This window comes from Phyllopteryx taeniolatus, chromosome 8 (assembly GCF_024500385.1).
Source record: "Phyllopteryx taeniolatus isolate TA_2022b chromosome 8, UOR_Ptae_1.2, whole genome shotgun sequence".
NCBI lineage: Eukaryota > Metazoa > Chordata > Actinopteri > Syngnathiformes > Syngnathidae > Phyllopteryx > Phyllopteryx taeniolatus.
Genome location: NC_084509.1, coordinates 14361596 through 14373779, shown reverse-complemented (window position 1 = coordinate 14373779; position 12184 = coordinate 14361596). Strand labels below are relative to the sequence as shown.

At 39.9% G+C, this 12184-nt stretch overlaps 1 protein-coding gene across 6 annotated transcripts in view; it reads left to right on the top strand.

Moving 5' to 3' along the window:
• The window catches only part of sik2b (salt-inducible kinase 2b), a 100396-nt gene that overhangs the window by 56229 nt on the left and 31983 nt on the right, over positions 1–12184 (top strand). For all 6 annotated transcript variants that reach the window (XM_061781457.1, XM_061781458.1, XM_061781456.1 and 3 more), the window contains 2 exons: positions 4177–4301; positions 4529–4652. In XM_061781457.1, coding sequence (XP_061637441.1) covers positions 4177–4301; positions 4529–4652 — 249 coding nt within the window. The remainder of the gene's footprint in view (positions 1–4176; positions 4302–4528; positions 4653–12184) is intronic.

Sequence of the window (12184 nt, the reverse complement as noted above, 5' to 3'; positions counted from 1 at the left end):
TATTGTTTTTAGCAAATAATCATTAACTTGGAATTTTATGGCTGCAAAACGTTCCAAAAAAGCTGGGACGGTCATGTTTACCACTGTGTTAGATCACCTTTTCTTTTAGCAACATTCCATAAACGTTTGGGAACTGAGGACACTAATTCTTGAAGCTTTGTAGGTGGGATTCTTTCCCATTCTTGCTTGATGTACAGCTTCAGCTGTTCAACAGTCCGGGGTCTCCGTTGTCGTATTTTACGCTTCATAATGCGCCACACATTTTCAATGGGAGACAGGTCTGGACTGCAGGCAGGCCAGTCGAGTACCCGCACTCTTTTACTACAAAGCCACGCTGTTGTAACGTGGAGAATGTGGTATGGCATTGTCTTGCTGAAATAAGCAGGGGCGTCCATGAAAAAGACCTTGTTTGGATGGCAGCATATGTTTCTCCAAAACCTGTATGTACCTTTCAGCATTAAATGGTGCTTTCACAGATGTGTAAGTTACCCATGCCATTGGCACTAACACAGCCCCATACCATCACAGATGCTGGCTTTTGACCTTTGCATCCATAACAGTCCGGATGGTTCTTTTCCTCTTAGGCACGGAGGAGACGACGTCCACAATTTCCAAAAACAATTTGAAATGTGGACTCGTCGGACGACAGAACACTTTTCCACTTTGTATTAGTCCATTTTAGATGAGCTCGGGCCCAGAGAAGCCGGCGGCATTTCTGGGTGTTGTTGATAACTGGCTTTTGCTTTGCATAGTAGAGTTTCAAGTTGCACTTACGGATGTAGCGCCGAACTGTATTTACTGGCATTGATTTTCTGAAGTGTTCCTGAGCACATGTGGCGATATCCTTTACAAACTCCGACTTCAACGGACAATCAAAACTGCTGAAAGGATTGTCGGTTACCCCCTACCCACCCTTGAGGACTTGCACGCTGCCAGAACTAAGACAAGAGCGTGCAAAATCCTCTCGGACCCTCCACATCCCGGTCACCAGCTCTTCCAGCTCCTTCCCTTAGGTAGGCGCTACCGATCAATGCAAACTAGAACGAGCAGACATTCCAACAGCTTCTTCCCTCTTGCAATCAACTTCTTAAACACCTAACCTACAATGCCATTACAACATGCTGGCAATTTTTTTACTTGAGTTCGTTGTCACATTTCTGTGGGGCCAATGATATATTACTCGTGCACTCACTGTAGTTGTCTCGCCACGCTGCACTATTTGCATATCCGTTGTTGACCAATACTGGCCACTCATGCCAGATTAGCATCTTCTCCATTTGCACACTGATTGAGGAGTATCTGCAACATTTGCACAATCAACATTGTACGAGATTATCGCACTACTCGTCACTTTATACAGCATACACTCCTTGAAGTCTCTGCGTCCTTTGCACAATGGTTATTATACCGGACTATTGCAATATTAGTCATTCGAACTGCTCTAAGTGCTAGAGGACTCTGCATCTTTTTTGCACAATTGTCAAAAATACAAAATAATAAAATGTACCGGCATTACCAGATAACTAGCAACCCCTTATTGCTCAGTGACTGTTTTTCTTTTTTTTGTCAATGTCTTTATGTCTCCAAAGTGTTCTCTGTCAATTGACTGTCTGTTGTCGTACTAGAGCGGCTCCAACTACCGGAGACAAATTCCTTGTGTGTTTTTTGGACATACTTGGCAAATAAAGATGATTCTGATTCTGAAATTGATGTCTGTTTTTGATGCAGTGCCGCCTGAGGGATCGAAGGTCACGGGCATTTAATGTTGGTTTTCGGCCTTGCCGCTTACATGCAGTGATTTCTCCAGATTCTCTGAACCTTTTGATGAAGATATGGACCGTAGATGATGAAATCCCTAAATTCCTTGCAATTGTACATTGAGGAACATTGTCCTTAAACTGTTCGACTATTTTCTCACGCACTTGTTCACAAAGAGGTGAACCTTGCCCCCTCTTTGCTTGTGAATGACTGACCAATTCAGGGAAGCTCCTTTTATACCCAATCATGGCACCCACCTGCTCCCAATTAGCCTGTTCACCTGTGGGATGTTCCAAACCGGTGTTTGATGAGCATTCCTCAACTTTTTCAGTCTTTTTTGCCACCTGTCCCAGAGTTTTGGAACGTGTTGCAGCCATAAAATTCTAAGTTAATGATTATTTGCTAAAAACAATAAAGTTGATCAGTTTGAACATTAAATATCTTGTCTTTGTAGTGTATTCAATTAAATATAGGTTGAACATGATTTACAAATCATTGTATTCTGTTTTTATTTATGTTTAACACAATGTCCCAACTTCATTGGAATTGGGGTTGTACATACTTCTATAAATTGCAGATGCACTGCAAGAAAGGTGAATAAAGTGTTTTTCTCCACTTCACCCTGCATCAATAATATGTTTGTAAAGTATAGAGAAGGAAAGGATCTACTTATGATCCAAAACACACAAGCTCATCTGTGAAGCTTGATAGAGGTAATGTCATGGCTTGGGCTTGGATGGCTGCCTCTGGAACGGGCTCACTCTTTATTAATGATGTAACTGGTAGCAGTAGAATGAATTCTGAAGTCTACAAAACAATTTTGTCTGGCAATTTTCCGAAAAATGCATCCAAACTAATCGAGAGAAGCTTCATAATGCAACAAGACAATGACCCAAAACACAGTGCCTACACAGCAAAGGACTTCATTAGGGGTAAAAAGTGGAAGGTCTTAGACTGGCCAAGTCAGTCCCTGGACCTTAACCCAGTAGCGCATACATTTTACCTCCTGAAGAGGAGACTGAAGGGAGGAACCGCCAGAAACCAGCAGGAACTGAAGGAGGCTGCAGTAAAGGCCTGGAAAAGCATTTCGAATAAAGAATGCAATAGTCCGGTGAAGTCAATGGGTCGCAGACTTGATGCAGTTATGGCAAGTAAGGGTTATGCCACCAAATATTAAATGTTATTCACTTGAAGTTAATTTAATAATGTCTGTTCCAATACTTTTGCTCACTTGAAAAGTGGGTGGTTCCAAGCAAAAGCTGCTCTGTCCTGTGTTGTTTAACACATCTAGATGTAAATATCATGAAATAAAACCTGGAATTCTGAACCTTTTTCTTTTGATCTGAAACCTAAATGTCTTCAGTATACAACAAAAACAAAGGAATTGACCTTGCTGTTCCAATACCTTTGGAGGGGGACTGTGTATATTATTTATATATACACCACAGCTGAAATAAGTATTTAACACGTCACCATTTTTCTCATTAAATATATTTCCACAGGTGCTATTGATTGAAATTTCACTAGATGTTGGGAACAACCCAAGTAATCCATACATACGAAGACAGTAGAACACATAAGATCAGAAATCAAATTATGACAGTTGTGTGTCATAATGTGAAATGACCAGTGGAAAAGTATTGAACACGCCAACAGGTATTTAATACTTTGTGCAAAAGCCTTTGTTTACAATGACAGCTTCAAGACGCCTCCTGTATGGAGAAACTAGTTCCATGCATTGTTGTGGTGTGATTTTGGCCCATTACTCCACACAAGCAGTCTTCAAATCTTGCCGTTTCCATGGGGTTCTTTTATGGACCTTGAGTTTCAGTTCTTTCAATAAATTTGCGATTGGATTCAAGTCATGTGATTGGCTGGGCCATTCTCGCAGCTTTATTTTTTTTTCTTTGAAAACCAATTGAGAGTTTCCTTGGCGGTATGTTTTGGATCATTATCCTGCTGAAATGTCCACCCTTGTTTCATTTTCATCATCCTCTTAGATGGCAGCAGATTTTTGTCAATAATGTCTCTGTACATTTGCCCATTCGTCCTTCCTTCAACTGTAATAAAAAGTAAAATAAATAAAAATAATAAAAAGTTCACCATTTGCTGGAAAAACAGCCCCACACCAACATGTTCCGACCTCAAAACTGTGTGTGTGTGTGTGTATATATATATATATATATATATATATATAATTTCTTTTAATATCCTCCACTCATGAAAATGGTAAGATTGTGAAAATGTTTTGCCATCTATGATTACACTGCTTTTGTTGTTTGTTTTTGCCGTGCTATCGTTTTTGAATTGGTATTTTATTGGTGCTGAGGTACTTAATGCAGGCATTGTATCAAAGTAAAATTTTTGGTATTGTGACAACACCATATGAAAGTGGTCCCACCCTTTTATTCTTCGTAGACTTTGGATTTGGGAACTTCTTCCAGCCCGGCGAGGCGCTGGCCACATGGTGTGGTAGCCCTCCGTATGCTGCTCCCGAGGTCTTCGAGGGCCAACAATATGAAGGCCCGCAACTGGACATCTGGGTAAGATGTGAGGATGAGTTGGACCACAGTCCAGCTACAAATGCACCTTTTACACTGCTTTCACAATATCTATTGTACTGTTTGAAGTGTTGATTGCCAATGTCGCTCCCCATTTTGATTTTTTTCTTTTTTTTTTTTTTTTTTTTTTTTGGCCATCGAAATTAATTTGGGCCTCAAGTAGTAACAAGCAGTTTTATGTGCATCGTCTGTCTTTTGGATTGTTCCAGAGTATGGGGGTGGTGCTATATGTGTTGGTCTGTGGTGCCTTGCCTTTCGACGGGCCCACTTTGCCCGTGCTCCGACAGCGAGTCCTGGAAGGAAGGTTTCGCATCCCCTACTTCATGACTGAAGGTAGGAAGCCCAATTTAGCCACTATTTGCCTGAGATGTATTCATGCTTATGATGTCAACCTGAAGGGAAAACTGTGTCTTCTCCATGTGACATCACACCTTCATGCTCGGGTCAGCACACTCTTGTGTGGTTGCTACCATGCAGGGGTTCATTATGTTCATGAGGTGGATCGCTTGACAGGCACACAGTGACAGACTGCACTGTAAAGTGCCTGTCTGTTTCAGTGTAAATGTGTGCTGGTGCTAACTGTTTCAATGCAGTCATGCTGTTAGCATACCTGTGAGCTATTCCAGTTTTGCCATAAAGAGTATGATTTAAATAACCCATTTGGTGTTACGGCAGCATAGATAAAAAATAAGTTTTTTCCTAGGGCTGGGCAATTGATCGAGATCAGAGATCAAGATAAATTTCCGGTCAATCTCAGTGATCATCCGTGTGTGTATTTCCTCAATCTAACATGGTGGGAATATGAGTGACAGCAGCCAATCAGAGTCATCCTTTTCCTGCTCCACTTCCATTTGCAAGTTGCGGGAGTAAACAGAAACCGTGCCTCCTCGGCTGGCCTGTCCCCTAGCGAGATCGAGATGCCGACTCAGCTGTCGTCCCACGGAGCCTGATCCGTCGGCGGCAGCTCATCCACGCCCCGGCGATGGAGACGGCTTATCGGCTGCTCCGCGAGTACCCATCGGTGTTTGTGTGGCGGTGTCTCCAAAGCGACGTGGAACAATGCTATTAACTAGCCGATGTGCAAGGTATGTCAGCGCCCTCAAAAATGGGCACCACTGTATTTATTCATTTGAAGACGTACCACCCAAGTGATTATGTAGAAAGCAAAAAAAATGTGAGCCCAGTGAGGACACCCTGTCACTCACTGTTGCAGCATCAGTAACATTAGCAGTTAGCCACTGCTAGCGGTGAGGCCACAGCCCAAACAATCAATCTTTATTAATGATGTCATTATTTAGATGGTTTGTAAAATGGCAAAATTTGTTAATCTGTATGGTTATTAAAGATGATACATATTTGAAAGCAGCAATAATGGTAACAGTGTATGTTGTATCATAACTGGAGAATAATAATGTTTACAAGGTACCGTCATTATCCCAAATGGGGCTGTTTGTTTATTTTGAATCTTGTACCTCCAAAAATACTCAGGACTTCAAACTTCAAACATATTTTTCTACATTCGTTGCACTGTTAAGTGAAATTTGTTTTAATTTTTAAATATTTGCCGTATTTGCCTAGTATGCTAATATGTTGGGGTTATGGTTTTTAATATTAACAATGAGCAGTGTTTTTAATAAAAGGCTTTGATAAAATGTTGAACTACTCTCTAGCTTCTTTAGTTTCGAGTACAGATGCATTAAAGCTGGTTATTTAAAAGTTTAAAAGCAATGTAAAAAAACTGATAGAGATCAGACCGTTATGAAAAAAATAGTTGTGATCATTTATTTGCCAGATTGCCCAGCCCTAATGTCACATGGTAATCTATTTCAGTGATAGAACACCTTATAGTTGCTTATTATTACTATACTATACACTGTGGTTAAGGATCATGACAATTTTTAGTATTGGAAGTATTCATATTTTGAATGCAGAGTAGTTGGTCTTGTGAACGTTATAATTGCAAAAATATTGGTCATGTTATGCTAATGTTCAACATTAATATACTCGTTAGTAAGATTAGCTCATAAAATGTCCTTCACCTTTTTTATTTTTGCAGAATTTTTTGGGGTGAACGTCACCTTATGATTCTGGCAGAAATGTGAGAATTTTGTCCTGAGTCTTGCTACTAGGTTTTTCTGGTTTCCAAAGGTAGCATGTATCATACATGCTACCTTTTAGAAACCAGAAAAACTAGCTAGCTGTCTTAAGAGGAAGTCTCGAGCCAGAGCTGTTTTTAAAACCTGACAAGCCCGCGAAACCCCCCAGATGTTCCCCTGTCTGTGTCTCTGCCATGTCTGTCAGAAAAGTTCCACGACTGGTGTCACAAATTTCAAACCCAAACTACGAGTTTTCCCCCGGAACATGTGCTATGCGAGCAACCAGTGCATCCAAAGAGATCATGCGGCTTTTGATTTGTCAGTGTGCTAGAAGAAGCGCAAATTGTGCTTGGAGCGTTCGACAGTTTCTGGCTAAGAACAACGTAACCCTGCTGGATCACTCAAGATCGGGGGGAGATCAAGGACCCTTTTTGAACATGTGGGCAACATCAACATGGCCTTAACGATGAAGCTACGGAGGATCCTGGTAGAATGCTTCCAAGGGTGCATGAAACCGTGGCAGAGAAGACTAGCAAAGTGTGTTAGATTTCAGATGGATTACTTCGAAGGGGAAAATTTGTAGTTTAGATTTGAAATATATCATTTGTGACACTAGTCCTGGAAATTTTCTGACACACCTTATTTCTTTCTGTGTATCTGGAAATTCTCATGTGTCCCTGAAGCCCCTCTTTCTGTCCCGTTTCTCTGTATCTGACGTTTTGTTGCTATCCAATGAAAAGGAAATGTTCAGCAATCTTTTGTTTTGGTATGACCCGAGTAAAAATTAAGAAATGTAACTTTTTGGATGTCCTCCAGAATACTGGAGTTGATCTGAATGGACATGGTCTGGCTTATGTTCTTGGTTCGTTTGTGAGGGGACCTTGAAACAATTAACATGCACAGAGGAAGGGGACATGGAGCGCTGCAGACAGATCAGGCGACTTTCCCTGAGAAGTAAGAACAGGATGGGCTGTGCGCATTCCTTGAATCAGTTGCCTGCTCTCCTGTTGCTCATCTCACCAGCCAGTTAATAGTCTGGCACAGCCTCGCACAGCCCAGTTCACGCTCACTAGAACATTTCATCACTGTGAACATGGTCTGCCACCAGTCTCTCTATTCCACAGCTGGATGTTGGCACACCGCAGAGGACGCGTGAGTCATGTTATCCAGGGAAACAGTTAACCCAACACCGGGTTTCTATTTGTGCGTGTCTGACTCTCATTGCAGACATTTGTGGCTGAAATGCATCAGAAACTGCAAACCACATTATCATGACAACTTAAATCATTGGCTGTACAAATACAAATAAGAATTTTCTTCATGAATGGATTTACAAAATGCTTTATATTTGTGTCCTCTAAAAGGATTTTCTTTTCACATTTCCTGTTATTGTCACGAACATTGTTGCATACATTTTTTCTACTTAAAGCTATTACAGTAGGATCATATGAGGAATAATTTATAGCATTTTACCTAAAGAAATCATCTTAAAAGCAATAATTGATCTGTTCAGTTTACATGCAAAGGTCATTTTTGTGTGTGTGTGTGTGTGTGTGTGTGTGTGTGTGTGTGTGTGTGCGTGCGTGCGTGCGTGCGTGTGTGTGTCTGTTAGGGTTGGGCATCATTTGAATTTGAGCGATTCCGGTTCCTTAGTTCGATTCCAGTTGCGAACGATTTTCGATTCAGATTCTTTTAGGGGGCTGGGTCAAAAAGGTTTGCATGGCTTAAAATAAAGGGTGTCCAAATTATGAGCATCCATTTTCTTAGCAGCCCACAGCATAGACTAAAATGAACATTTGACTCGAGCTTCTTTATAACCAGTATCAATATCAAACCTATGAACTAAAAGGCAATGTGTATGGAACTCACCCAATTGACTTTATATTCATTAATTATTGTTTCAGCTAAAAGTTAATAGTTAGTTTGAAACAATATTCTATATAATATAATCAATATCAATTAAAATAGTTATTTTAACTGTTTTAACTATTTTATTTTATTGTTTCACTCACCCAGTTGACCGAGACTTGACTTCACTCACAGCACTGTTAAAATAGTTATTTTAACAATGGTATATAGCTGCCCCTGTATTCTGTTTCATCACGTCAAATGGTTTATATGTGCAAGTTTTAACTTGACTTCTTGTTTTAAGCTTGTAGCCTTTTATTTTGAAGGGTACGCACCGGAACTTTTGGCGCGAAAACTAACTTCACACGGCACCAGTGATTATTTTTTATTTTTAACCAAATGCTATAAAACGCTGATTCCTTTCCCTACCCACCGATGTGGCTCAAGGTTCGTGTTTGTGATACTTTGAGGCAACGTTGATGTGAATTTTGTCCCAATTCATTGTAATGTAAAGTTGCTACGGTGAAGTTATAGCCCAGTGTTAAGCATTTTTTTTAAAACAATGTTTTTGTCATCGGCGCTTACGTTGGTTTGAAGACTAAAATAAACGCTAAACACATCAGGAAAAACTCCTTTACACAATATAATCTTATTCCAAGTGTTGCACTGAGGCGACTGGTCATTCATTTTAAACAAAGTTAAGACACACTTTTGTTCACCACCGCTGCCGTTGGGCACAAGCACCTCATTGTGTCCGTTCTTCTTCGTTGGTTTACGCCGCTTCTTAGTTGCTTTTCGCCACTACTGCTGCACGGCTGGAGGACTAGGCATCGAAACTGGGAACGTTAGTACCGATTCTCGATTCCCAACCCTAGTAATCAAAGAATTGACAATCAGGTATTGATTACATTGTTCAGGATTAATATTGGGGACAAAACCCAATGAGCTCTATGCAACTTCTTCACTTTCAGTTTAAACAAAATAAAGAAACAAAGCCTAATAATGGTTTTAGTGTCTTAAAGCACCTGCTACACAGGTACTAATTGCCAAAATAGACATATTCAAGTGGTAACTTTAGCGGTCTGAGGATTCTTTTTTTAACTTATCCTGTTGAGCTGCATGCGAATGCAGAATGGTGGTTCTGTTGGGCTTTTGTGCTGGAACAGTTTTGCTGTGCAACAGGGTAGCTTGAAATACTCCCTCTGTTTAATTTATTTATTATTTCGTTAATTATTCTGATGTTTATTTTTAAAAAAAAAGAATTTTGGGAAAACTTTGTGATGTAACCCTATTTGTGTTGACAATTCATTTGGGTGAATTGTATAAAGTTGCGATCCAGTGAACAAATGAGTTACCAGTTATTGGTAAAAGTTTCAATGTCCTTTTTATTCGGCTTCTTGGCAGTTACTGCAGTAGTTGTAGAATATATCATTTAATTCCTGAGGTGATTGAGTAAATTTGAGATATAAATCTTGTATGGTTGTAATTAGTTTTTGTTGTTGTTGTTTCCTGATTTATTATTGGTCTCAAAATTTGTGTATCTTCGCTGTTATAGTAGGAACTATGTACTTTTTGATTTGCTATCACGTTTTTGTGTAGCATTATAAAGTTGGTTCCTAAGTAGGTCCGTCTGATTTATTCCATATTCTCCTGTAAGTTGTTTGATTTTCTTCTCCAATTCGCTTTCTAATTTTTGTTCCTCTTTTTTCTTGTAGGAAGAGTATGAAATGATTTTGCCTCTAATTACAGCTTTTTCTGCTTCCCAAAGTAAGGATGGAGATATATAGTTGTGGAATCATTCAAATCAAGATATTTCCATTCTTTCTTTGCAAATGTATCGAACTCTGGATCTTTCAGTCGAGAAGTAGGTTGGATAAGGTGTCATGTTTGATTCAAGTTTGAGGCAGAGAGAAACTGGGGCGTGATAGCCGATTTTTATTGAATGTATTTTGAAAGTAATGTTTTGAGCAGCTGAGTTATTTGTTAAAAAAAAAAAAAAGAAGTCAATTCTAGAGAAGGAGCGGTGTACTGAAGAAAATAAAGTGTATTCCCTTTTTGTATAATTGTTTACTTTTCATATGACAGCAAGTCCAAAATCATGCATATATTCATCTAATATTTGGGAAGATTTTGATTGGATTGGTTGGATTAAGTGCTCTATTAAAGTCCCCACTAATAATAATTGTTTAATTGGTCAGATGGGAAAAAAGTGTGCGAATAAAAGCTGGATCATCATTATTAGAAGCGTATACATTAACGAATGTATATGATTTGTTAAAATATAGTTGCCTGAACAATTATGTATCAGCCTTCTCGGTCAGTTATTTTGCGATTTAATGTAAAACGTAGTCTATGATTAATTAGTATTGAGACTCCTCTTTGTCTGCTCTTATAGCTAGCTGAAAAAGTCAGATTGAAATTGAAACTGGTTAAATTTTTATTTTATTTAGACAAATTAGACTACAACGGCGGCACGGTGGCCGACTGGTTAGAGCGTCAGCCTCACAGTTCTGAGGACCCGGGTTCAATCCCTGGCCCCGCCTGTGTGGAGTTTGCATGTGCTCCCCGTGCCTGCGTGGGTTTTCTCCGGGCACTCCGATTTCCTCCCACATCCCAAAAACATCCATTAATTGGAGACTCTAAAATTGCCCGTAGGTGTGACTGTGAGTGCGAATGGTTGTTTGTTTGTATGTGCCCTGCGATTGGCTGGCAACCAGTTCAGGGTGTACCCCGCCTCCTGCCCGATGACAGCTGGGATAGGCTCCAGCACGCCCGCGACCCTAGTGAGGAGAAGCGGCTCAGAAAATGGATGGATGGATAGACTACAACGATCTGATCGGCCTTATCAGTATCGGACGATATTTAGCATTTTATGCTGATCGGCTTTAATGTCATAATTCGCTGATCCGATCAATGACGTCATTTACTCCGCGTCGCCATTGTGCACAGTATATTTGAATCCAAATGCTAGTTTATTTTTAGCCTTGTCGCACGTCTTTTGACATAGTACTATAACTATCTGACGGCCAATAATTATTAAAAAAAATAATAATAATAATAAAATGTCGGCGGTTCGGGACAGACAATACGTCTGAGACGGATAACACGTGATGCCTGGATCACAAATCTGCTCTTTCACGATTGCAGTATGTCAGACTACTGCAATAAAATATTGTATTCCGATACCACTACATCCCGTTTTTTACGATCATTGGGCTTTATCTTGTCAACTCAAATGCAACCGGATACACTCGTTACTGTGGTGAAGACAACAAGAGTGGATCGCGCCGACTGTATTATAAGAATAAAATGGGGAAAAACGTGTGTTGGTGGTCACCGGTGCTCAGGAGAGGATGTTCGTTTAAGGCTTGCTTGAGGTATGTTCCTGTACTTTTAATACGATACAGCTCGCAAGCAGGCAACAAAACGTTATGTAGCCTAGCCGGCTAGTGTTACCACTAACGGTTGTGCGTAAACATGCTGCCGTTCTGTCGAATCATGCTCTAAAGTTTCGGTGTGGGTGAAGTAATTTAATTACAGTAAGTTAGTTGTAATGTTGGTTTGACCTGACTGATTAGAATACACGAGCTGACTAGACCATTGATTTCCAACCTTTATGGAGCCAAGGAATATATTTTACAATTTGGGATAAATAGATGAACAAAGATGAACATTATTTATTGTATATATATTTTTTTTTTGAGCCATTAAGTACACAAGTATATACAGTCCATGAGCAGGTCATTTCAATAGACACATTGCTCCATCTTGTGATGGGTTATCTTTTTTTAAAACTCTCTGTTGGATTTATCTTACCCAACATTATAAAAAATAGACACAAAAGGAATGAAGACGCTGGTTTCTTTTTCTCATGAGGAGGGCGTATGGGAGATTGTTCAGATCACAGCCTCTCAACACGCT